This window comes from Lepus europaeus, chromosome 9 (assembly GCF_033115175.1).
Source record: "Lepus europaeus isolate LE1 chromosome 9, mLepTim1.pri, whole genome shotgun sequence".
Classification (NCBI taxonomy): domain Eukaryota; kingdom Metazoa; phylum Chordata; class Mammalia; order Lagomorpha; family Leporidae; genus Lepus; species Lepus europaeus.
Window position 1 is genome coordinate 101994929 of NC_084835.1, and position 27925 is coordinate 102022853.

At 39.3% G+C, this 27925-nt stretch overlaps 1 protein-coding gene across 1 annotated transcript; it reads right to left on the bottom strand.

The window, feature by feature from the left end:
* STARD6 (StAR related lipid transfer domain containing 6) lies at positions 1 to 27925 on the bottom strand. Its single transcript, XM_062200030.1, has 6 exons — positions 27836 to 27925; positions 27610 to 27659; positions 10146 to 10272; positions 5619 to 5736; positions 2123 to 2216; positions 1 to 441 (listed from the first exon to the last, which is right to left on the bottom strand). The coding sequence occupies exons 1-6, from the start codon at positions 27923 to 27925 to the stop codon at positions 240 to 242; spliced, it is 681 nt and encodes a 226-aa protein (XP_062056014.1). The 3' UTR covers positions 1 to 239.

Below are 27925 nucleotides of genomic sequence, written 5' to 3' on the forward strand. Positions count from 1 at the left end.
GGAACAAAAACAAATAATAACAGTGTACTAACATCACTGGTTATTTAACATCATTCTTATATGAGATTAAAAACTATATTTAATACTGCTTTCTGGCATAGCTGTAAGTTCTTGTTTTCACACCAATCTTCAGTAATTTGTATAAGAATACAGTGTAGGACAGTTTCACAGCATTTTTGCATGTCGACTTAGAAGTAAACTGCAATAACTGCTACACACGCTTTTGCAGCAGAATGGCCTCATTTCCTCCTTTGGAATGATGTATGACCACTATGATGGTAATCACGTGTTGAAGGAGTTTTGTGTGTCTTTATTCCATCTTTTGCATTGAGGATGAAGTTTACTAAGTTGGAAGGCATAGATTTTTCAATTATTGTTGGAGATAGTTTTCCTTTCAATTCTGTCTGGACGAACATCACTAGTTTGGAATGTGCTGGGTTTCTTTAAGCAAAGGAAGAGTTAAAAAAGAAGAATTTTAGGTTTATCTATTGAATTTGCAAGTTTATAGAGAATATAATTCTTATCTTATCCACCATTGATTCTCTCTACAGGACTTATGATAGAATAGTGAACAAGGGAAAGAAGGAAGGAAAAAAAAGAATGATTTGCAGAAATATCCTTATAAAATTTTACATACGACCAACATTAGACTATATCTTCAAACCTTTATTTTAGGCACCTTTCATTTTCTGTCATTTGACTTTTAAAATTATAAAAGTGTATATGCATATTATAAAAACAATAGAATTTCCCCTTATTCTGGCTCCCAGTGATAATCACTGTTTACAGTTTTAACTGTTTGTTTTCAGATGGTTGTCTATGGAGATTTTTCGTGCAAAGATAGCATACCTGCATACATATTTGTATATGGACTCTACATACACAGTGCTTTTTTGCTGTTGAAAAATGAGATATGTTCATTTTTCTGCAACCAGTTTCATTTTCCTCTTAAAAGACCGTCATGTACTTCATTTTGTTTATTCATACAGATCTGCTTGTTTTTAAGAACCACATTTAGTATTTCATACTCAATAATAGTTCTTTTACTATCAATCAGGTTTTTCCATATTTTATTACTATAAATGAAACTGCAAAACCAAATCTTGGTAATATATCTATTTACATTTTTATACTTAGAATATCTAGGTGAAAAGTTATTACGTTTAACATTTTGACATGTTATTTACAAATTTTCCTCTAAAAAGACCAATATTTTATATTCAAACCCAGTGATCTTTAATCTGGGGTTTTGGAGGATAAATGCCTTTAAAGGAATGAGTTTTCAAATCCCTAACTTCCATATGCATTTTTCCTCAACCGTATCTGAGAAAATGTCTCTGACTGAGATGTAGGCTTTCCCCCCATCAGCCTGTTCACAATCACCCTTCTCTTACTTCACAGAACAACGGCACAGTTGTACACACAAAGTAATATTGAATGTACTACAGTGTTTTACACGGCATATACAAGTCTTTCAGATGTTATTGGAAGTTAGTTGAAAAAGGAAATGAATAATGACTGGGTAATAAATCCTTTCCCAAGTCATGTCAATTCCTTTTTTTCAAAAACATTTAAGGATCTAATTGGGTTATTAGCAGGCAGGTCATTACAAATATTTGTGATGATAGGTCACCGTGTGATTTATGGTATACAATTTAGAAGGATTTTAATCCACTGATTGACAGTGCTAGAATTACACTCTTTCCATTTTAAACTACTTATATGAATATGTTTCTCAGTTCTTATATTTAGCAAATGAAAACTAGGAGTAGATATGACATTGAATGCTGTCTCCTTTTATTAGTAATATGCATCCATAATTAAACAAAATGGGTATACTGATTAAAAGCATGAACTCGGGAATAAGCCTTGGTTTGAAACTGAGCTATGTATAACCTTGAGAAAGTTACTTAATCTCGCTGGACTCCACTTTCTTTTCTGCAAATTGAGCACAGTAATACTACTTACTTCACAGGGTTAGTTCAAGAGTTATTTTAAAATTCATATTTCGCTTTCTATTTCTGAACAGAATATACTGACATTTTTTACTGATGAGCTAGGAATCTTGAACTAAGTAAAAAAAAAAAACCTGTTAAAGTAAATAAATGCAAGTCACACTTACTCTTTCAGAGGTGAACACACATAGCCACAAGGATGGTTATAACCACGAATATAATTTGAAGTTGGAGGATATTCTGGAAAATCCACACTTTTAGCTAAGTAATTAAAAGAAGTGAAAATGAAACCTATTCCACAAAGATTAAAAAGTATTTTGAGGGATATCTTTTCAAAAAATATATTTTTGACTTAGTTCTCAGCATTACCACTGGTTTTACACATATGTGTGTGTTTGTACACATGAGTCGGAATGTGCACATAAACCAAAATTGAGAAAAGCCAACCCATGAGCATTATCATCCTCTCAAACTTTCCTGCTAGGATATCCAAAGTTTCTATTACTTTTGTTTCCAGGAAAAAAAAATGTTAAAAGTATCAATTATCTTCTGAGATTTGAAGCCAAAGAAGAAATCACAAAGAAAAAGACTATTCTAGAAGGGCTATGGGCTCACAGATTTTTTTCTTGTTAATTTTTTAAAAAACATTTTAAATATTTATTTATTTGAAAGGCAGAGTTACAGAGAAACAGAGAGACAGAGATTTTTCATTCACCGATTCACTCCCCAAATGGTTACAATGGCCAGATGAGGTCCAGGCCAAAGCCAGGAGCCAGGATCTCCATCTGGTCTCCCATGTAGGTGGTAGGGACCCAAGCACTTAGACCTTCTTCCGCTGCCTTCCCAGGACTAGCTCACTGGATCAGAAGCGGAGCAGGTGGGATTGGACCTGGAGCTCTTACTGGATGCCAGCGTTGCAGGGGATGGCTTAACCCACTGTGCCACAATGCCAACTTATGTTAATTTTAAGTAAAGTATTAAGTGATTAGATATCTGTCAATAAAAATAATTTAAAATGTCTCCTTCTCGGGTGGGTATTGGGCATGGCTGTTAAGACTCTCACATCCCAAACTGGAGTAGTTTGGTTCAATTCCTGACCCCAACTCCTGCTTCCTGCTAATGCAGACCTTGGGAGGCAGTGTGATGGTGCAGGTAACTCATCTCTGCCACTCATATGAAAGACCTGGAGTGAGTTCCTGGCTCCTGGCTTCCATTGCTGGCATATGAAGAATGAATCAGCAAATGGAAACTCTCTCTCTCTCTCTAATAAATAAAATAAATAAAAAAGCCTTCTGCCAAATTCCTGTAGCTAAATAAAAAATTAATAAATTTGTTTTAGAAATTTCAGAACATAGTATATACTGATTGTATGTGAATGCAGGAAGTGGTAATTTGAATGCAATTAAATTATGATATATATACCTTCAAATATATTTTTTTAAAATATCAGTATATTTGGGTAACTGAATTCTGCTGTTGTCAGAGAAAATGGAATTTTCTGTATTATCTTAACAATCAGTTCTATGGGAAATACAATTTGAACCATTCGCTTAGGAGAATAATGTGGCTGAGTGAATTTTCCATCTTTATGACCTGTATCATTCTTACCAAGTCTTTTATGTTGGCATAAAGGTACTGCCAGAGTGATATTAAAATATTGCATGTTAATGTTTAATATATGGAGATTATCCTATCTTTTTAAACAATCTGTTGTAGGGGCTGACTATATGGCATGGTAAGTAGAGCTGCTGCCTGCATCACCAGCATCCCATATAGGTGCCGGTTTGTATCCTGGTTGCTCTGCTTTTGATGTAGTTCCCTGCTAATGGTCTGAGAAAAGCAGCAGCAGAGGTTGGCCCAACTGTTTGGGAGACTGGTAGAAGCTCCTGGCATTGGCCTGGCTCAGCCCTGGCCATTGCAGCCACTTAAGTATTGCACCAGTGGATGGTGGATCTCTCTGAAACTCTGTGTTCTTGTAGACAGCTGTGGGTCTTCACTGAGGCGTATGGTATATTAGATAGCACTATTGTGGAAAAACAGAGAGATTTGAGGTTTTTTTTTTAATTTTGATTTTTTTGACAGGCAGAGTGGACAGTGAGAGAGAGAGACAGAGAGAAAGGTCTTCCTTTTTCCGTTGGTTCACCCCCCAATGGCCGCTGCAGCTGGCGCACCGTGCTGATCCGAAGCCAGGAGCCAGGTGCTTCTCCCGGTATCCCATATGGGTGCAGGGCCCAAGGACTTGGGCCATCCTCCACTGCACTCCAGGGCCACAGCAGAGACCTGGACTGGAAGAGGAGCAACCGGGACAGAATCCGGCACCCCAACTGGGACTAGAACCCGGGGTGCTGGTGCTGCAGGCAGAGAATTAGCCTATTGAGCCACGGTGCTGGCCAAGATCTGAGTTTTAATTATGGTTCAGCTACTCATCAGCTATGTAACTTAATTTCTTAACTGTCTTATTTCTGTGAATTTTAGTTTACTCATTAGTGAGATAATGTATGCAAAATAGCTCAAACAAGGTACAGAGTCAGCTAAAAAAAAGAAACATTAATAAGAAAACTATGAATACTCATTGAATATTCATTCAATGGAAATTCCTTACAGCAAATTCAGTAGTGATCTGTGTACTAAATGACTGATTCTGTCTCTAAGTTGTTGCTTTTAACTTCTGTGTTTCTTTTTTAGCATCCCTCTGGCTGCTAATAATGAGCCAGAAATAGGTTGCCTTCAATATATGGACAATAATAGATCTATGATTCAGAAACAGTATTTTGTGTTGTCAGCAGTGAATATTTTTTTTGGCCTTACTTTAAAATTGAGACAACTAAACATATATAGGTTTGAGTGAGTGCTGTGACTCAACCTGGAGTCTGAAACTGACGAGTAGTACAGCCATTGCAGAGGAACTGAAATCTTGCTAGGAAGTAATTAACAAAACTTAATCGTCCCTATCTCCAAATAGTTTACAGTAGGAGAAACTATTCAAATAGGAGTGGTAAGATTAAGTTAAATTATAGAGGAAAAATAGCTTTATGCCAATGCTTTTACAAAGTCCCTTTGCCATAAGTTATCTCAAGTTAACAGAGTCCAAAGATTCTTATCAGGTGAAGTGGTACATTTTGAGTCAACGACACAAGTTAAGAAATAGTTACACATTTTTATTTTACAGATGAACACATTTGAGGGGAAGTAGCTAAGGTTATATCAAAACTTCAAGTTTCTAAAATACATATAAGCATATTTATGTAAAATCCTATATAGTAGAAATTGTTTAAATAGCTTAATAATTTAGCAGATAAGTCCCTTCTAAGAAATTGAAATACATCATATATCCCCTAATTAATTTGATTTCTTACAATTAAAAAAATGTACACCTTGAAGTTTTAGCCTATAAGTATCTATATATTCCCAGTACAGCATAATATATGCTGCAGAAGTCCAGGAGATGCCATAATTATGGATTATTATATAAATAGCACCTCTAGAATTGGGTAAAATATCAGGGTTATCTGAAGGATACACGTACTTGTTGGTCCCACTGAATAAATAAGAAAAATAAAATAACTGAAAATACAATTTTTCTAAACTATAGCTAAAATTTAGGGGAAAATTTATTAATGACTCACAGTAATTCCAAAATGTGGACAAAATGTTTCAACTTACAACTGATAATGTCCATATTCCCTTCGTAGTGCTTGATGTATACTAAGTCGATAAAGTCTCGGGGGGAAATTGAGCCCATAGCAAAACTTTGTGTAATGGTGTGACATATGAATGTGTCCTGTAACAAATCAAACCATAAAGATTGCAATAACAAATTAACATCTGTGCTTTGATTGTTTCCAAAGGATTTCATTGCACAAGGTTTCTCTTTATTTGGAAAAAGCAGCATTTTGAAGTTTAAGACATTATTACCAAATCCGCTTGAATTTGCAGTGTTGAAAGAACATTTAGATCTATAATTATGAGTGTAGAATTCAGGAAGTAACCTTGAGATCAATTACTCTGAGTTTTTACATGGAGAAATCGGCACCTAACAGATAAAACTGTGATTACAACTAAAGTATGGGGCAGAACGAGAGCCCAGGTTTCCTGATTACCAGCACAATACCATTTCCACTTCACATTGGTTAGGTAATTTATTCTGAAAAACACATTGATTTACTACATCGTGGTGTAATGCCTAAAGTTAAAGACCATCATCATCTGCTGTTTGGTATCTGGTGAAACTGGGAGGGTTGTGAAGCGCCAACTTCAGTTCTTCTCGGTTGCTCTTTTCCTGTAGCTAAGATCCCCTACCCAAACAACCCAGTACAATCTATGCATCCTTACTGAATGGCTTTCACAGTTCCCTGTTGGCCTGCAGCATTATCCAGAACGATCTATTACATCCTCCTATGGGAACCAGGAGTCACTTGACGCTACAAAGCCTGCATCCTTCAGCCTCTGCACATTCACCCTGTTCTCATGTGGCTCTGTGTGCATTGTGTGTTCTCTTCTGCAGGCCTGTGATCAGAGACTACTGAACTGCTGTCCATCTCATTTATCCAGCATCAGGTGTTATACAGTTGTCCATGCCCTTAATACCAAAGTGGTAATCCTCCTTCACCAATGGAGTGAATGGAAGGCAATTGGAATGCACCTGGGGAGATGAATTGACTACAAATGCTAACAGGAAAGCAATAGTTCCTCTAGTTCCTCTTACAGTATAATGTCATTCAGATATACAGTGGTATACTTGAAAGGGCCTAGAATTTGTATCAGGGGACCAGGTACAAATCATGGTTCTACCACACATTGGTTGAAAACACACTGGGCAAGTCACATAATCTTTCTGAATCTGTTTAAGTTTTTGATGTCAAGTCTAATATTCTTTTCATTATAACTGCTCACTTGCACCAACAGCAGAAGTAACTAAGAGCTAATAGAACTGAATGAATAGTATCACACAGTGATTAATGAAACAGTCCAATGTTTAGATTTTCATTGGAGATGGATAGTGTTTCTCAAATAATGTTCAAATCCCAAGAAGGTCATGGACCCGCGGTTTTTTTTGGGGGGGGGGCGGGGGGAGGGGAAATGGGAACTTTTAGGCTCTCTTTAAGATGAAACTGATTTACCTTTTTGGAATTTTCTACAACTACTCTCTTTTCTAAGACTTTAAGATCAGTTACATAAAAATAGGAAAAATTACAAAGTTCTACATAAATGATAAAGTGATGGCATCTATGTTGTTTTGATGATGTGTGGAATGCAGCTTGGAGACTCAGATTCAAATATGAAGTGATCTGGAATTTTACAAGTGCAATTGTTTGTGAAAATATATAAGTTTGTTTCACTCCATCATTCACATAACCTCCTCTTTCTAACAAATTTACTATGAATCAACCCAGGGATCATTTTTAAAAGCAACTTTCTGAGGTGCAATTTACATACCATAAATTCAGCAATTTAAAATGTACAGTTCAGTGAACTTTGTAAAGTAACTTTATGTAAAAGTGCCACCTACCACAATCTAGTTTTAGAAGACTTATCTTTGATTCCTTGCTCCTTGCAGCAGTATAAGTCCTGCTGACTTTCTCTGTAAAATCTATCTTTGACTCCTCTGATTTATCTTTTTCAACACTGCTGTCACCCTAGCACAAGCTACCAGATGTTTCATTTGAATTAACATGATGGCCTTTCAACTGTCTCCATGATTATTTCATTCTCACCCCCTTACATTCCACTTTCCTTTCAGCACTGACCTCAGAATAAAATGCCTCCCAATAACCCATAAGGCTCTTACACAATCTGATCCCAGCCTGATTTCTTTTTTTATAGAAAATTTTTATTTAATAAATATAAATTTTGAAAGTACAACTTTTGGATTATAGCGGTTCTTCCCCCCCATAACCACCCTCCTTCCCACAAACTCTCCCATCTCCTACTCCCTCTCCCATTCCATTCTTCATTAAGATTCATTTTTAATTATCTTTATATACAGAAGATAACTCTATACTAACTAAAGATTTCAACAGATTGTACCCACACAGACATACAAAGTATAAAGTACTGTTTGAAGACTAGTTTTACCGTTAATTCTCATAGTACAACACATTAAGGACAGAGGTCCTACAGTGACTCCTATTGTTGATTTAACAATTGACACTCTTATTTATGACGTCAGTAATCACCCGAGGCTCTTGTCATGAGCTGCCTAGGCTATGGAAGCCTTTTGAGTTCACGAACTTCGACCTTATTTAGACAAGGCCATGATCAAAGTGGAAGTTCTCTCCTCCCTTCAGAGAAAGGTACCTCTTTCTTTGATATCACTCACAGAGATCTTTCATTGAGGTCATTTTTTGCCACAGTGTCTTGGCTTTCCATGCCTGAAATACTCTCATGGGCTTTTTAGCCAGATCCGAATGCATTAAGGGCTGATTCAGAGGTCAGAGTCCAGCCTGATTTCTAACATCACTTTTGCTAACATCACTCTTCTCTGTGCTCTTCTGGTTCAAACCAGAAAGGCGTAGTTTTTCTCTTCATTAAACAATGCCAAACTCTGCAGTCCCAAGGCCTTTGTGTTTGCTTTCCCTCTACTCTCTCCTGGATCTTTGCATGTATGCCTCCCTCACCTTCATTGTGTTATTCAGGTTTCAACTTATTTATCTCACATTCACAGAGGCTTTCGCTGATTAGCCTCTCCATTCATTGACTTTACATGAATATTATCCTTCCAAATACGAATTCTTACCTATCACGGCCTTCATAATGCCTATGAATCTATCTGCTATTTTTTAAAGTGTCTACTTGTCTACTACATCTCTCCTGACCAGAATTTGGGCTCTTCACTGTTCCCTTACATACCCCTGGGGTTTGAAACAGTTCATAGTTCACAGCTGGAGCGCAAATGTGTTTATGGAATGAACTAAGTAGTCAAAACAACAAACATCTGTCTGGGACTGGTCAGGAACAAGGTCAGGATTCTCCCACAAAAAAATTTGTAAGAGGGAAAAAAATACAAAAAAAAAAATGACACATGGAGAATAAATTTTAAAATATTACAAGAGAATGATCACCTCCAGGTAGTTATTTTTCTAGCAGCCTTCACGAATGAGAGATCAATAGTGTACTGTACCCATTTCAGAAGCCCCTACCCTACTTTCTTTTCCATATTTCTGTCTCTTTTTATCATGTGTGTTTTCTCCTCTCTCATTTCACTCACTGTGGTCTCCTGCACTTTCCCTCCATCCTCACTCCATGTGGATCTTCTCCTTTTCTAAACCTTACTTGCCTCCCTCACTCTGTCTTCCTTTTTCTTACTTGTCTTCAAATTTCTATTCCAATTACCTATAATTTTCTTTTCTTGTTGTTTTATTTTCTCTCTTCACGTTGACTTAACTGAGATAATGTACATAAACCACAACTTTCTATACATTATTTTCTGGCTTTATATTTTTTCCTGAATCTTAAATGCCTTATTGTTTGTTTGTTTGTTTTTGACAGGCAGAGTGGACAGTGAGAGAGAGAGACAGAGAGAAAGGTCTTCCTTTTTTTCCCGTTGGTTCACCCCTCAATGGCTGCTGCGGCTGGCGCACCACGCTGATCCGAAGCCAGGAGCCAGGTGCTTCTCCTTGTCTCCCATATGGGTGCAGGGCCCAAGGACTTGGGCCATCCTCCACTGCCTTCCCGGGCCACAGCAGAGAGCTGGACTGGAAGAGGAGCAACCGGGACAGAATCCAGCGCCCCGACCGGGACTAGAACCTGGGTGCCAGCGCCGCAGGTGGAGGGTTAGCCTATTGAGCCTATTGTTTGTTTTAAAGTCCCTACATTAGTGTCTGTGTTGTTCCCATTTTTTAATGTAAAATGACTAAGATAAATGTACTAATTTCCCATCAACAAGGCATGCTTAATATTTGTTTTCCACAGCAGGGAGTTCATTCTCTCCTAACAAAAGGTGGGACAGTATGACAGCTTACCAGATTCAGAATGTGGTATGCATTTACACACAGAATAAAGCTAATTGGAATTGAAACCTTGATGCATAAAGAGGGAAGTTCTAAGACTTTTATAAAGAGTTCAACTCAAGTTGAATCCACAAAATACTTAACTGTCTATATAATATAGTTTTAATAAACCCAACTCACTAAGATATAAAACTAAAAATGTATCAATACAGTAAAAGAATAGTATTAAACAAGGTATTACCGAATCTATCCTGTGTACCATATTGTACACTTTCAATGATTTATCCCATGTAACTCTGTTTCCAGGTTGGTAGAGGAAATCAGATAGTTTAGTTGTTGATTCTGGAATTATCCCTTCAATACGATACCTAATAAAATGAAAAAAATTCAAAACAAGCTGAAAACATAATGCTATCAAAGCACAAATATTCAAGTAAATAACAGTGAAGAAAACCTGAATGTAATATTTGCATTCAATACACTAACATTCAATTGAAAGTAGCCTAGTTTAAACATGCATTGCAGTAATTTATATTATATCAAAACTCATTTTCCTACAAATTTTGTTTATAATGTTTCTATAGTTGTTTTTGTAAAAGAGGTGTTTTTATTTAGGATTATCCTAAAAATCATTTCACTAAACGTTTACCTGCTGTGTTTAGCATAATCTAACAGCCATTAAGAAGTTTATGCTTCTTAAGAAGGTTATGGGGTATCTTATGGCTCCAATTCTTTTTTTTTTTTTTTTAAGATTTTATTTATTTATTTCAGAGGCAGAGTTACAGACAAAGAGAGGGAGAGACAGTGAGAGGTCTTCCGTCCATTGGCTCACTCCCCAAATGGCCTCAGCAGCCAGTGCTGGGCTGATCCAAAGCCAGGAGCCAGGGACTTCTTCCGCCACAGCGCTGGCCCCAAAGGTTCAATTCTTAATTTCCTTAATTTAAGGTTTGTTTCCATTAGGTCCACAACTTTTTAAAGCCTACTATTAAGCTCTCTACAAGACAGGGAGAAAACAACCTAAAAAAAGAAGTTGCAAATAAACAGTTAAAATTTAAGTACACGGGGCTGTGTCATGGCTTAGTGGATATGAAGCCTGCAGCTCCTGGCATCCCAACTGGGTGCCAATTCATGTCCCAGCTGCTCCACTTTGGATCCAGTTCCCTGCTAATGGCTTGGGGAAAGCAGCAGAAGATGGGCCTCTGCCATCATACGGTAGACCCAGATGAAGCTCATGGCTTCGGCCTGACCCAGCACTGGCTGTTAGGGCCATCTGGGGAGTGAAGAAGTATGTGGAAGATTCTCTCTGCCCTTCTTTCCCTTTAAATCTTTCAAAATAAATAAATAAATCTTCAAAAAAGTTTAGTACAAAACTGGTGTTAAGAGCTTTGCATATCCTGCCATAGATTTCTTTTAAAGCTATTTACAATAATTAGATTGTAAACTTTGAGGATAATGAGTTTTTAAGCTTTTTATATTTCTAACTACCACCTAATTGGGTATCTTACATAAAGCAGTTATTCATTATACAAGGAGTCTTCATAAAGTTCATGGAAAACATGTATTAAGAAAAAACCATGTGAGGCCTGGCATTGTGGTATAGCAGGTAAAGCCACTGCCTGTGATGCTGGCATCCCTAGCTGTTCCACTTCTGATCCAGCTCCCTGCTAAAGTGCAAGAGAAAGCAGCAGAAGATGGCCCAAGTGCATGGGCCCTTGCACCCAATTGGGAGACCCAGATAAAGTCCTGGCACAGTCTGCCCATTGCAGCCATTTGGAGGATGAACCAGTGAATAGAAGATCTGTAGGTTTCTCCCTCTCTCTAATTCTGCCTTTCAAATAAATAAATAAATGAATAAATAAATAAATAAATAAGCCTATCTTTAAAAAACTCTGCAAGGATTTAAAATATTTTAGCACCAAAACTCACATCTTTTAACTGCATTTTCCATACACTTTTTGAAGTGCTCTCATTATGATTACTGCCAATGACTGTCCCTAGACTTTCAAGTTTTTTTTACTGACTGAATTACAAACATTAACTGTGTATCTTTTTTTTTTTTTTTGACAGGCAGAGTTAGTGAGAGAGAGACAGAGAGAAAGGTCTTCCTTTTTCCGTTGGTTCACTTTCCAAATGGCTGCCATGCTGGCGCGTTGCGCCTGATCCAAAGCCAGGAGCCAGGTGCTTCTTCCTGGTCTCCCATGCGCGTGCAGGGCCCAAGCCCTTGGACCATCCTCCACTGCCTTCCTGGGCCACAGCAGAGAGCTGGACTGGAAGAGGAGCAACCGGGACAGAATCCAGCACCCCAACCGGGACTAGAACCTGGGTTGCCGGTGCTGCAGGCGGAGGATTAGCCTAGTGAGCCATGGCGCCGGCCAAACTGTGTATCTTTTTAAAAAAAATTTAGTGTTTTTGCCCAACTTGGGTGTCACCCTGGACTCTTGCCCCACCCTTGAGCAGTGGCCAGAGCATACATCTTAGGAGTTCCTGAGGGTGGGGAAAGAGAGACTGGAATAGCAAGCTTATTCAAACTTCCTCCTCCCTCTTTTATTCCCACTCTTATTTTTTACTGAGATCTATTTTCAATTGACTTTATACACATATGATTAACTCTATGTTAAGTAAAGAGTTCAACAAATAGTATGAAAAAAATGAAAAAACAAAAAAAAGGAACCTGTTCCTCGACAGTCAAGACAAGGAAGTTAGTAACTGTAAAGCTGTATGGTTCTGCATACATTCCTATGGACTTCTAAAGGTATAGTTTAAAAACCTGTCATGGGACTCCCAATCCCATTAAGCTTAGTGGTAAAAATGCCACCTTAATTGTTAAGGTGATCACATTAAGTGTTAAAGTGAACACATAGACAGGATTCAGTGTTAAAGTGATCATATGAATAGGATCAAGTTCCTGGTAATAAGAATAGATAGAATTAGAAACGAGAGAATGTTCCAATATGGGACGCAGTCCACATGGCAGACTCACAGAATCATAATTGCTTTAAGTAACACTATGACCTCAGAATCAGCACTTAAGGCTTCCCGGTCTGCCTGAAAAGCTGATGAGAGGATTTCAGGCGTGGAAAGCCAAGACACTGTGGCCAAAAATGCTCTACATGAAGGATCTCTGTTAGTGAGACTCCAGTGGAAAGAAGTGGCCAGCAAAGAAGGAGGCACTTTTCTCTAAAGGGAGGAGAGAGCTTCCATTTTGCTTATGGCCCTGTCTAAATACTGATGAAGTTTGTGGATTCAAAAGGCTTCTGTAGCCTAGGCAGCTCATGTCAAGAGCCTCAGGTTGTCACTGAAGTCATACACAAGAGTGTTAATTGTTAAATTCACAACAGGAGTCACTGTGCACTAACTTCCCATGCAAGGCCTCTATCCTCAATGAGTTATGAGAGTTAACTGTAAAACTAGTCCTCAAACAGTTTGTGTGTGTGTGTGTGCAAATTGCTGAAATCTTTACTTAGTATAGAGTTGGTCTTCTGTGTGTAAAGTTAACTGAAAGTGAATCTTTTTTTTTTTTCTTTTTGACAGGCAGAGTGGATAGTGAGAGAGAGACAGAGAGAAAGGTCTTCCTTTTTGCCATTGGTTCACCCTCCAATGGCCGCCACGGCCGGCTCATCGCGCTGATCCGATGGCAGGAGCCAGGTGTTTCTCCTGGTCTCCCATGTGGGCGCAGGGCCCAAGGACTTGGGCCATCCTCCACTGCCTTCCCAGGCCACAGCAGAGAACTGGCCTGGAAGAGGGGCAACCGGGACAGAATCCGGCGCCCCAACGGGACTAGAACCCGGTGTGCTGGCGCCGCAAGGCAGAGGATTAGCCTGTTAAGCCACGGCGCTGGCCAAAAGTGAATCTTAATGGAGAGTGCGACTGGCAAGAGGAGAGGGAGGAGAAGGAGGGTGGGAGTGAGGGTAAAATAACTATATTCCTAAAGTTGTACTTATGAAATTTGTATTCCTGAAAAAATAAATTAAAAAAAAATTTAAAAAGCCTATTCAGTGAAATAATAGCATAAAACTTCCCTAATTTGGAGAAAGATAGGGACATCTCAGTACAGGAAGCACATAGAACTTCTAATAGACATAATCAGAGGAGAGCTTTGCTGTGACATATTATAATCAAAGTTTCAGTATTAAAAAATAAAGAAAAGATTCGAAAACCGGCATGAAAGATATACCAGATTATGTTCAGAGGATCCTCAATTAGACTAAAGCTGATTTATCATCAGAAACTCTACAAGCTAGGAGAGGATGCAGAGAGACAAAAATCCAAATCCTAAAAGAAAAAAAAAAAAAACTGCCAACCCAGAATACTGTACCCAGCAAAGCTCTCATTTATGAATGAAGGTGAAATAAGGACCTTCCAAAGCAAACAGAAATTGAAAGAATTTGTCACCACTTGTCCAGACCTCAGAATCAGCACTTAAGGCTTCCCGGTCTGCCTGAAAAGCAGATTCTTTTTTTTTTTTTTTTGGACAGGCAGAGTGGACAGTAGAGGGAGATAGAGAGAAAGGTCTTCCTTTTTGCCGCTGGTTCACCCTCCAATGGCCGCCGCGGTAGGCGCGCTGCAGCTGGCGCACCGCGCTGTTCTGCGCTGTTCCGATGGCAGGAGCCAGGTGCTTCTCCTGGTCTCCCATGGGGTGCAGGCCCCAAGCACTTGGGCCATCCTCCACTGTACTCCCTGGCCACAGCAGAGAGCTGGCCTGGAAGAGGGGCAACCGGGACAGGATTGTTTCCCCGACCGGGACTAGAACCCGGTGTGCCGGCGCCGCAAGGCGGAGGATTAGCCTGTTATGCCACGGCGCCGGCGAAAAGCAGATTCTTAAGGATGTGCTACACACAGAAACAGAATGATAGACTTCATTTTTAAAGAATGTGAAGGCAGAAAATCTCCTAGTGAAAGTATAATACAAAGCAAAAACTAGGAATATTTATGGAAAAATGGCAGGACCCAGGTTGTTACTTATCAATACTAACCTTGAATGTAAATGGCTTAAATTCTCCAATTAATAGATACAGACTTGCAGAATGGATTAAAAAAAAAAAGACCAATCTATTTGTGCCAAAAAAAGCCACATATATCACCAACAAAGATATACTCAGACTGAAAGTGAAAGGATGGAAAAAGATATTCCATGCTAATGGAATGCAAAAATAAACAGGTGTCGCCATCCCAATATCAGACAAAGTAAACTTTAACACAAAAACTGTTAAAAGAGACAAAGAAGGGTATTGTGCAATGATTAAGGGATCAATTCAACAGGTAGATATGACTATGGTAAATCTATGTGCCCCTAATGCAAAGGCACCTGTCTATTTAAAACAATTGTTAATAGATCTAAAGGGAGACATGGAATCAAATATAATTATAATGGGGGACTTCAACACCCCACTTTCATCAATGGACAGATTAGCTAGACAGAAAATCAACAAAGAAACAAGAGAGCTAATTTACACCATTGACCAAATGGACCTAATTTATATCTACATGTTTCACCCCACAGCTGCAGAAAACACATCCTTTCAACAGTGCATAGAACTTTCTCTAGGATAGACCATATGCTAAGCCATAAAACAAATCTCTTCAAATTCAAGAAAATTGAAATCATCCCATGCATCTTTTCTGACCACATGGAATGAAGCTGGAAAGTAACAATTTAAGACTCTCTAGAAAATACAAAAACACATGAAGACTGAACAACATGCTCTTGAATGGACATGGACAAGTGGGTCATAGGAGAAATCAAAAGGGAAATAAAAAAATTCCTTGAAATGAATGAAGATGACAATACAATGTATTAAAACTTATGGGATATAGCAAAAGCAGTGATTACTGCCTACATCAAGGAATTGGAAAGGCATCAAATAAATGAATAGTTTTTCTAGACTGGAATCAAGATGTCAGCAGGCTATGATACTTCCTAGAATCTTTAGGGGAAAACCATTTCCTTCCATTTTCCATCTTCTAGGTGCTGCCTACATTCCTTGGCTCAGTTTCCTTTGTCCATCTTAACAGCCAGCAATATTCCATGTCTCTGACCATCCTTCTATAGTCATATTTCTCTCTGACCAGGAATTGTTCTCTGCTTCCAGGGACACATGTTATTAGATTTGATCAGGAATCCTCAGTTATATTCCATCTCAAGTTTATTAATCACACCTGCAAAGTCAATTTTGCTTTATAAGGTAATATATTCATGTCATTCAAATATTAAGATTTGGTGTTTTTGAAGGATCCACTATTCTGTCTGGAACAGGTATACTGTTTACCTCTACGAAATTATGAAGCACAAAGCATTTATGTGCTGTGGTTGGAATATAAACAATGTATTATTTCTATTGACTTTCTTTAAAATCTCAACTCCATAGCCTTCACTTTACTGAAAGATGGAGGAATAGAACTACATATTAAAACTAACATTAACTTAATTAAAATGTTATGAAAAACAGACCCCATGCAAGTTCAGATGATGTTAGCATATAAATCACTTACTACATAATATGTTAAACGTTGAAGAGCTAGACAAGACTATGAAAGGTAAGAAGGGGATTATGGTATTGAAGCTCTTGAAAGATGGAGGTTATTTAGGCATTAATTATTTTATTTGTTGTATTTTGCTAGTAAAGTTTCACTTTTATATATAAATGGCATATCACACACAATATACAGCCTTTACTTTTGTATTCAGTATCTTTTTTTTTTAAAGATTTATTTATTTATTTGAAATTTAGAGTTACACAGAGAGAGGAGAGGCAGACAGCGAGAGAGAGGTCTTCCATCAGGTGGTTCACTCCCCAACTGGCTGCAATGGCCGGAGCTGTGCCAGTCCGAAGCCAGGAGCCAGGAACTTCTTCCGGCTCTCCCACGCGGGTGCAGGAGTCCAAGGACTTGGGCCATCTTGTACTGCTTTCCCAGGCCATAGTGGAAAGCTGGATCGGAAGTGGAGCTGCTGGGTCTCAAACCAGTGCCCAAATGGGATGCTGGTGCTTCAGGCCAGGATATTAACCTGCTGCACCACAGCTCCGGCCCCTCAGTATCTTGTTTTAAAGATTTAAGAATATGGATAGCTATACTTGTGCATTTATTTTAAATGCAGTTTAATACTGAAAGTTTCTAGATTTTTTATTAAAGTCCTTTGTTAATTATTATTTTCATTTCAAATTGTTTTTCTTTTTTCTTTTTTAAATTTTTTGACAGGCAGAATGGACAGTGAGAGAGAGAGACAAAGAGAAAGGTCTTCCTTTTTGCCGTTGGTTCACCCTCCAATGGCCACCGCGGCTGGTGCGCTGCGGCCGGCGCACCGCGCTGATCCCAAGGCAGGAGCCAGGTGCTTCTCCTGGTCTCCCATGGGGTGCAGGGCCCAAGCACTTGGGCCATCCTCCACTGCACTCCCGGGCCACAGCAGAGAGCTGGCCTGGAAGAGGGGCAACTGGGACAGAATCCGGCGCCCTGACTGGGACTAGAACCCGGTGTGCCGGTGCTGCAAGGCGGAGGATTAGCCTAGTGAGCCGCAGTGCCGGCTTCAAATTGTTTTTCTTAATCAAGTCTATTTTTCATTTTTGCTTATTTTTTGTGGTACAGAGTGTTTTGTTTTAATGTAGTCAAACTGACCAGTATTTCCATTATGGCTTTTGTGATTTCCATTATGATTTATAACTCTATGTCTTCTCTAAGATAGCCTTTCTTTTTTTTAAGATTTATTTACTTATTTATTTTAAAGGCAGAGGTACAGAGAGGCAAAGGCAGAGGCAGAAAAAGAGAGATAGAGAGACAGAGAGGCCTTCCATCCGCTGATCCACTCTCCAGATGGCCGCAAATGGCTAGAGCTGTGCTGATCCAAAGCCAGGAGCCAGGAGTCCCTTCCAGGTCTCCCACATGGGTGCAAAGGCCCAGGGACTTAGCCCATCTTCCACTGCTTTCCCAGGCTACAGCAGAGAGCCGGATTGGTAGTGAAACAGCCGGGACTCGAATCAGTACCTGGGTTCAGGAATAGTGAATTTGCTGATGCTTTACAAGAAGTTTATGGGGACAATGTTCAAAAGAAACCAACAGTTTACAAGATGAAGTTGAAGATGAAGACAACAGTGGCAGATCATCCACATCAATTGGTAAGGAAAAAATTAATCTTGTACGTGCCCTAAATGAAGAGAAATGAGGATCAACAGCAGAAACAATAGCCAACACCACAGATATCTCAAATGACTCAGCTTACACAATTCTGAGAGAAAAATCAAAGTCAAGCAAATTCTCAACTTGCTTGATGGGTGCCAAAACTGCTGGAACCAGCTCAGCTATAGACAGAGTAGAGCTTTAAATGGAAATTTTAAACAAGTGGGATAAAGATCTTGAAGCATTTCTTTGAAAAACTGTAATAGGAGATGAAACATGGATTTACTAGTAAGATCCTGAAGATAAAGCACAACCAAAGCAATGGCTACCAAGAGGAAGAAGTGGTCTCGTTAAAGCAAAAGCAGACCTGTCAAGAGCAAAGATGTGGCAACAGTTCTTCGGGATGATCAAGGAAATTTGCTTGTTGATTTCTGAAGGGTCAAAGAGAGATAACATCTCCACACTAGGAGTGTTTTGGGAAAGGTAGCCAAAACTTTATTAGAAAAAGGCCCAGTAAAATTTCTTTATAACAGTGTCCTTCTCTACCATGACATGTTTTGCTGATTTCCCTGAAGAACCAAGAGTAGTTTATTTTAAGGTATATTTATTTTTTTGAAAGGCAAAACATCTCACCATATACATACACATACACACAAATAGAAATAGAGATTATCATTCATCTGCTGGCTCATTTCCCATTTCCAGGGCTAGGCCAGACTGAAGCCAGGAGCCAGGGACTCCATTTGGTCTCCTGTGTGGGTGGCAGGAGTCCAGATACTTGGACCATCCTTCACTGCCTTCCCAGGCATATTAGCAGGAAGCTGGATAAGAGGAGTAGCCAAGACTCAAATCATAACTGATATGGGAGGATAGCATCTGACATGGTGGCTTAACCCCCTGCACCACAATGCTGGGCCCAACAGGGTAGTTTTACAAAGGTTTTGATGGGAAATGATTAGGCATCCCCCTTATAGCCCTGATTTGGTTCCTTCTGACAGCTTTTTATTTTCTAATCTTAAAAATTCTTTAATGCACACCTAGTTTTTTTCCCAGCTAATAATATACAAAGTAAAATGGAATGCACTGACATGGTTAAGTTCCCAGGACCCTTAGGAATGGACTAAATGGCTGATACCATAACTTACAAAGGTGTCTTGAAGTTGACAAACTTATTTTTTTTCCCACAGATCTATTTATCAGGCCAGTACTGTGCCACAGTAGGTAAAGCTGCTGCCTGCAGTGCCAGCATCCCATATAGGCGCCAATTCAAGTTTTAGCTGCTCCACTTCTGAATCAGCTCTCTGCTATGCCCTAGCAAAGTGGCGGAGGATGGCCCAAGTCCTTGGGCCCCTGCTCCTGTGTGGGAGGCCCAGAAGGGGCTCCTGCCTTCAGATCGGTACAACTCCTGCTGTGGCAACCATGCGGGGAGTGAACTGGTAGATGGAGGACCTCTCTCTCTTTCTCTGACTCTGCCTCTCTGTAACTCTGCCTTTCAAATGAATGAATGAATGAATGAATGAATCTTTAAAAAAGGCAGCAGAGTTATAGAGAGGCAGAGGCACAGAGAGAGAGAAGGCAAGAGAGCACAGGCTTCCATCCACTGGTTATTCCCTAAGTGCCCTCAATGGCCAGGGCTGAGTCAGGCCAAAGCCAGGAGACAGGAGCTTCATCCAAGATGTCCCACGTGGGTGCAAGGGCCCAATTGCTTGTGCCATCTTCTGCTGCTTTCCCAGGCACATCAGCAGGGAGCTGGATCAGAAATGGAGCAGCCGAGATCGAAATGACCTCCATATGGGATGCTGGTGCTGCAGGTGGCAGCTTAACTTGCTATGCTACAGTATTGGCCCCTGGAGATCTAAACTGAATTCCAGGGTCCTGAGTTCAGCAGCTTAGGACTCTAGACTGGGGAAGGAAAAGTTTCAAATGAAGCAGACAAACCTGACCAACATGTTCAGCTTGGTTTCCTTGTGGAACCTAAATACATGCCATAACTGATAGAGAATAAGTAAATTTGAGATATCCAAGATGGCTGAATAGGGAGAAGTTGTATTGCCTGCAGCCAGAGATTCCAGGAAAACAAAGAAGCATGCTCTCATGAACTGATTGAGAGAAATTTTCAGTGGAGACAGAGAACAGAACAGAGATTCCGTGGAGCAGTGAGGAACAAGAACAGACACACAGCTGCCGGCTGCAAACCACCATTAACTTCTGCATCTTTATGGCTGGCACCCAGCTGAGGTGAGAGGAGGCTGTCAGAGCCTACACCACTGGTGGCTTTGGCTAAGGGAGACTTCCATTGTTCTTTGAGTCTAGCCTGGGCACTGTCAAGATCCTGAGCAGCTGCTGTGCTCCCTGAAGGGAGACAAGGTGCTTCCCCTACCCTCAAAAGGAGAAGTATCAAGGTTCTGAAGAGCTGCAGACATCTCTGTCCTTACCCTGGGAATCCTGGCAGCTCCTGCAGGGGATGGGGTAACTCACAGGGCAGAGAGAGGACACACTGCACCCCATGACTGTAAGAGTTCTGGGCACAGGCCCCCAAGCTGAGTTCATGTTTGTGTGGTCTGCCTGTAGAAACTCAGGGTTCTCCATGTCCTGGGGACAGATCTCACAGAAGGCTCAGTGGACATACACAAAGTGGGTTTGTATTTTGAATGGTGCATGTGTCTGGGTGGGTTTGTAGGCATCATGAACTCACTCTAGGCCATGAATCAGCTGGTTCATCTTGGCACAGAGAACTGCCAGTTCCAATATTCTCTCCCCATGCCAAACTTGGGTATCACTCTGGCCTCCACCTGTAACGCTGGCATCCCATATGGGTGCCGGTATGAGTCTTGGCTGCTCCACTTACAATCCAGCTCCTTGCTAATGGACTGAGAAAAGCACTGGAAGATGTTCCAAGGGCTTAGGCCCCTGCACCCACATGGGGGATGAACAAGAAGCTCTGGGCTCCTGGCTTCGGTCTGGTCAGCCCTGGCTGCTGCAGCCATTTGAGGAGTGAACCAGCAGATGGAAAATCTCTCTCTTGGTAACTCTGCCTTTGAAATAAATAAATAAATAATTTTTAAAAATTTAAAAAAAATTTTTAAAAATTTATTTGACAGGTAGAGTTATAGACAGAGAGAGAGACAGAGAGACAGAGAGACAGAGAGAAAGGCCTTCCTTCCGTTGGTTCACCCCACAAATGGCCGCTATGGCCAGAGCTGCTCTGGAGCTGCACCTATCTGAAGCCAGGAGCCAGGTGCTTTTTCCTGGTCTCCCATGCGGGTGCAGGGCCCAAGGACCTTGGCCATCCTCCACTGCCCTCCCGGGCCACAGCAGAGAGCTGGACTGGAAGAGGAGCAGCCAGGACTAGAAACCGGCGCCCATATGGGATGCTGGCACTGCAGGTGGAGGATTAGCCTAGTGAGCCACAGCGCTGGCCCTCAGATAAATCATTTTTTAAGAAAGAAACATTTATAAGGTTACTTGAGAACACAGAGAAACAGGTACATGAAATAAGGAAATCCGTACATGAAATAGATGAGAAATTCTGCAAAGAGGTAGAGATACTTAAGAAAAAAAATCAGAAAGCAAAATTAGAAACAAAATATCCAACAAGTCAAATAAAAACCACAGTGGAAAGCCTTAACAGACTTGGTGAGGCAGAAGAAGGAATATCTAATTTAGAATATAGGTCTTTTGAAATAAGTCAGACAAAATAAATGAAAGAAAAATAAAAAATTAGAAAGACTGAAAACAGTGTTTGGGATCTGTGGGATACAATCAAATAACCAAATACACATGTCTTATGACTTCCAAAGGTATATAAAAATAGAATGGTTGAGAAAACTTATTCTGTGAAAGGATAGCATAAAACAATCTCCAATTTAGAGAAATATATGCACATCGAAATACAGGAAACACATAGAACCCCAAATAGGAATGATTTGACTATTTCCTCATGACACATTATAGTCAAACTTTAAAAGTAAAACATCAAAAGTATATCTTAAAATATGCAAGACAGAAATGCCACCTTTAAATGCTTGCTTTAAAATGTCACCTTTAAAAGATTTCCCATAAGATTAGCATATTTCTCAACAGAAACTCCATGGGACAGGAGAGAACCAAGAGATGTCATCCAAGTCCAAAAACAAAAAAAACTGCTAACCCAGAGTATTTTACCCAGTGAAGCTCTCATTCATAAATGAGGGTGAAATAAAGATCTTTAAAGACAAGAAAAAATTGAAAGAATTTGTCACCATCAGGCCAGCCTTACAAATGATACTTAAGGATGTACTACACACAGAAACAGAAAAGACATTCAGCATGATGAGAGAATGTGAAGGCACACAACTCCTGTTAACAGAACAAGGGAGATTCAAAATAAACAATAGGAATATTCATGGAAAAATGGCAGGACCAGATCATGTCTTACCAATAAGAACCATGAATGTAGTCGGCGCCGTGGCTCAACAGACTAATCCTCCGCCTTGTGGCGCCGGCACACCAGGTTCTAGTCCTGGTCGGGGCGCTGGATTCTGTCCCAGTTGCCCCTATTCCAGGCCAGCTCTATGCTATGGCCCAGGAGTGCAGTGGAGAATGGCCCAAGTGCTTGGGCCCTGCACCCCATGGGAGACCAGGAGAAGCACCTGGCTCCTGCCTTGGGATCAGCGCGGTGCACCGGCCGCAGTGCGCCAGCAGCGGCGGCCATTGGAAGGTGAACCAACGGCAAAAAGGAAGACCTTTCTCTTTGTCTCCCTCTCTCTCTCACTGTCCACTCTGCCTGTCAAAAATTAAAAAAAAAAAAAAAAAAAGTGAATGTAAGTGAACTAAATTTACCAATTAGAAGATATAGACTGATTGAAAGGCTGAAAAAACAAGATCTACCTATATGCAGCCTATAAGAAACATACTTTACCAATAAAGATACACACAGACTCAAAGTGAAAGGATAGAAAAATATATTCCATGAAATGGTAATCAAAACCTAGTAGAAGTAGCTATTCTCCTATCAGTCAAAAATGGAATTGAAGACAAAATTGGTTAAAAGAGACAAAGGAGGTCATTGTAATTAAGAGATCATTTAACAAGAACACATGGCTATAGTAAATATACATGTACCCAATGCCAGGGCATCCAGTTTATAACAAAAATGTCAATGGATCTAAAGGGAGACATAAACCCAGTATAATAATAATGGGGGACTTCAACACCCCACTTTCATCAATGGACAGGTCAAGCAGACAAAATCTCAATAAATATCAGAACTAATCTACTACAGATATAGACCTAATACATGCATATAGAATATTTCATCTCACAGATGCAGAATACACATTCTTTTAATCAGTGCATGGAAAATCCTCTAGGATAGATTATATACTAGGCCATAAAACAGTCTTAATGAATTAAAAAAAATTGAAATCATATCATGTAATAAATAGGCACAGCAGTACTGGCTGGCTGCAGCCCTGCACCTTCTGGATGTGTGGCCCTTGTGCCACCCACCCCATGCTTCCTGGCCTAGATGCTCCTCCGCAGGGCTGGTTCCTGGTCCTTGCTATGAACGCAGATTTACCTCTCTCCTTTAGACTGGGCCCTCACTCTCCCATGCATCTTTCTCACTGAATAAAAGCTTAAAATGTAAAAAAAAGACATGGGCAAAGGATATGTACAGGTATTTTACAAAGGATGAAATAAAATGGCCAACAGACATGTGAAAAAAATGCTCAGGATCACTAGTCATCAGGGAAATGCAAATAAAAACCATAATAAGGTTTCACCTCACTCCTGTTAGAATGATTATCACTCAAAAATCAAAAAAATAACAAATGCTGGTAAAAATGTAGTATCCTAATACACAGTTGGTGGGAATGTAAACTGGTCTAACCATCATGGAAGACAGTATGAAGAGTCCTTAGAAAACTACAAATAGATCTACCATGTGAACCAGCTATCCTACTCCTGAGAATATATTAAAAGGAAATGAAAGTAGTATATGAAAGAGTTACCTGCACTCCCATGTTTATAGCATCTCAATTCACAATACTTAAGATATAGAACCAACCTAGATGTTCATCAACTGATAACTGGATAAATAAAATGTGGTATATATGCAGGAAGAAATACTACTCAGTCATAAAAAAGAATACATTTCTGACATTTGCAAAAAGAAAAAAAAGGGATAAAACTGGATATAATTATGCTAAGTGAAATAAGCCAGACCTAGAAAGAAAAATACCACAAGTTTTCTCTTATTTGTGGTAGTTAATATAAATAAACTACTATAGTTTTAATGATTTATTGTATATGCATGAAATAGACATATTTTCATTTGATTATTGTTTACAGCTCTTGCCTAGATCCCTGATGAACTAAGATATTTTTATTTTTCACTTGTTGAACTCTTTATTTATTAGTGGAGCATTAATTGAATATTATATAAATTGTTACCTTAAAATTTAAAAAAGAAAGAAAGAGGGAGGGGAGGTGAGGGAAATATCATTATATTCTTAGAATTGTATCTATGAATTACATCGAATTGTTCTCTTTGTATTAATATCATATTAGCATGCAAATTGATGAAAAGTTTGTTGTAGGAATTACTATGCATTTGCTGTGACCCTGAGGATCTAATGTACTAATATATTCCTTAAAAGAAATAAAACCTTCTTTGAGTAAAAAACAAAAGTGAATAAGTACATTTGATAAATACAAACTGCTTCAATCATACTCTCTTTCTACACATAAATGTGAAAAATGTAGAAGAATCAGTGGGTTGTGTTGTGCTTGAGAAAGCATGCATGCAAAATTGAGTTTTATGTACTTTTTATCAATCTTAATTTTGAAACTGTTTGACATTTATGGGTCCATAGCTTAACTATAAAACAGAATTAAAAAAAAAAGTTTGCTAAAGCCAATGTGCAGCAGATAGCCTTTTAAATGGGCCCTAATACACTCCACCAGATGGTACTGACATGCTGTGTAATCTCCTCTGAGTCATGAGTGCATCTAGTCATTCACTTCTACTCAGCAAAAGACTGCAAAAGTTATGGGGTAGCACTTTCAGACCAGTTTGCACAAAGACAGCTTCTGACTTGTTTGATCTTTCCTTCTCTTGCTGTTTCCTGGACCCCTCATCCTGAGGTAAGTAAACTGCCATGTTGTGAATAGTGCTATAAAGAGGCTCACACATCAAGAAACTAAAGAAGGTTCTAGCCAAGAGTCATCAAGAACCGAGGCCTTTGATCTACTACGGCCATGAGGAACTGGATCACGCTGACAGCTGTGACGGAGCTCAGAGGCAGTTCCCCTCAATTGAGCCTCAGATGAGACCTAAGCTCGGCCGGAGCACTGTGCGATTCCTTGAGCCAGAGGCACCAAGTCAAGCTGTGCCTAGATCCAACCCACAGAAACCATAATATAATAAATGATTAAGCTGGTAAGTTATTGGGTAATCTGCTGTACACCAATAGATACCCAGCATACAGTATATACAAATTTCACTCAAAATGTGAGAGCAAAAATTTCGAATTATTTCTTTGTTTAGTTTTACATTAAGAGTAAAGTATCTCTGGTAAAAGGTTTTAGTTAAGCATTAAAACAGCTTTAGGGAGGTTATTCTTTGAATGGCCCTAGGCACTGTGTATCATATGTTGCATATAAATACTCAGTAAGTATTTGCAGAATGAATAACTTCCAAGTTTTTCTTGATGTGGAAGTGGCTGTCTACACTAGTCTGATCTTTAAGTTACTGAAAGCCACCCTATCTATAAGTCTATTCTCACAGTGTACTTGGACTTTACTGTACCCACTCTCCCTGGTTTGGTTTTAAAATGTTACTACCAGATTCATTAATTATTTAGGCAAAAAAGTTAGGAATTCTTTTCCTAATAATTCTTAAAATAAATGGAAGAAGTCATACAAGCTTTGTCCAACAGTAAAAAAAAAAATGAACTCATGTATAAGATAGCTAAATTTTAATAAAAAAAAAAACACACAAAATGGAGTAGTTCAAAGAAGGAGTAGACTCCAAAAGAAACGGAGTTGAGTAGAATTTGGTCTCCTCAATAATAATACAATGAGCTGATGGCACTGGTGTGATATCATGAGCAATAAATAAACAATTCTAGAAAATAACACTTAAAATATCAGCACAATATCCTTTATTATTTAAAGTACATATTTTGAATATTACTTGAAATATATATTTCAAATAATAGGATTCATAAAAGCATCTTCAAGAAAAAAATCACATTTATCAGTAAGAGAAATAAAATGAGGAAAACAAATATTTAGTGACTCATTTAACAGAAAGGTGAGGGGCTTAAAAGACAACAAAATTTGGGCAGGTGTTTGGCCTAGCAGTTAAAATGCTTCATGGGACACCCACATCCAATATTGTAATGCCTTGGTCCAAGTCTTGGCTTGGGTATGGTTTCCCACTTCTTGCTAAAGCACATCTTTGGATGCAGTAGGTGATGGATTAAATAGTTGGGTCCCTTCCACCTGTGTGGGACATGCTGATAGAGTTCCTGACCTAGCCCTGAAAGTATTTGATCTCTGCCTGTATATTTCTTTTTGTCTCTGCCTTTAGAAAATAAATAAATAGATCGTAAAACACTACTGTTCACACAATACCAAACTGGCTTTTACAGTTATTATTTCTTAAATTGGAAATTTCTTATTTCAGTAAATTATTCACCAGGAGAGATTTTTTTATGATTGCTTTCAAGTTGAATATAAATGACCAGGTGGCACATAGTTGCTGTAATTTATTAACATTACATTTCAGAGGCCAGCATAGCAGGTAAAGCCACTGCCTGATTTGCTGCCATCCCATATGGGTGCCAGTTTGTGTCTTGGATGCTTCACTTCTGATCCAGCTCCTTGCTAATGGCCTGGGAAAAGTGGCAAGATGGCCCAAGTATTTGGGCCCCTGCCACCAGGTGGAAAACCTGGAAGATGCTCCTGTCTCTTAGCTTTGACCTCACGCAGCACTGGCTATCGCAGCCATCTGAAGAGTGAACCAGTGGATGGAAGATATCTTTCCCTGTGTGTCTCTCCCTCTCTTGGTTTATCTCTGATTTTCAAGTAAATAAATAAATACTTTTAAAAAAATATTTCATTTCAGGGGCCGGCGCTGTGGCATAGTGGGTAAAGCCACCGCCTGCAGTGCCAGCATCCCATACGGGCTCTGGTTCAAGTCTGGGCTGCTCTACTTCTGAGCCAGCTCTCTGCTATAGCCTCAGAAAGCAGCAGAAGATGACCCAAGACCTTGGGCCCATGCACCCACATGGAGACTTGGAAGAAGCTCCTGGCTCCTGGCCTCGGATCGGCGCAACTCAGGCTGTTGTGGCCAATTGGGGAGTGAATCTGCAGATGAGAGACCTTTCTTTCTTTCTCTGTGTATCTCTTCAAATAAATAAATAAATCTTTAAAAAACAAACCAGCAAAAAAACCACAAAAATATTACATTTCAGCCTAGTGACTTAATAATTTATATTTCCTTATTACTAATGAATAGTTTGTTACAGTTAATGAAACAAGCATTGAATTCCAGATATGTTAATATCTTTGAATTTAAAAACTGATTGTAAATAGAAAATTGTACTCACAGATTTCCCAGGAATCTTCTAGAAGCCTTGCTGGAAACAGTTATCTTTTTCTCAAAGGGGAATAAAAATTCACAGATAAATTAGCTATCAGATATAGAAAAATTAAAAAAAAGCAAAAAGATTTTTTTCTGGTTTGTAAAAGAAATATTTTAAATAAATGTCTTCACAAGGAATTGTTTCTCATTGAAAAGCAAACTCTGGAAACATATTTAACTTGTTTTCTTACTGAAATTTTAACCACTTTCCAGCCCGATATATCTTGACTGTAACCTAAAACTTCTTGGGCAGTTTGTTGGGCAATTGCCTTATAGTCCAT

What these genes read in the sequence shown, in the direction of transcription:
- STARD6 (XM_062200030.1), bottom strand. Translation starts at nt 27,925, where the DNA reads ATGGACTATAAGGCAATTGCCCAACAAACTGCCCAAGAAGTTTTAGGT. An exon ending in AGAAGATTCCTGGGAAATCT is followed by an intron (nt 10,273 to 27,609) that starts GTGAGTACAATT and finishes TCATTTTATTAG; the next exon opens with GTATCGTATTGAAGGGATAA. An exon ending in GAATATGGACATTATCAGTT is followed by an intron (nt 2,217 to 5,618) that starts GTAAGTTGAAAC and finishes TTAATTACTTAG; the next exon opens with CTAAAAGTGTGGATTTTCCA.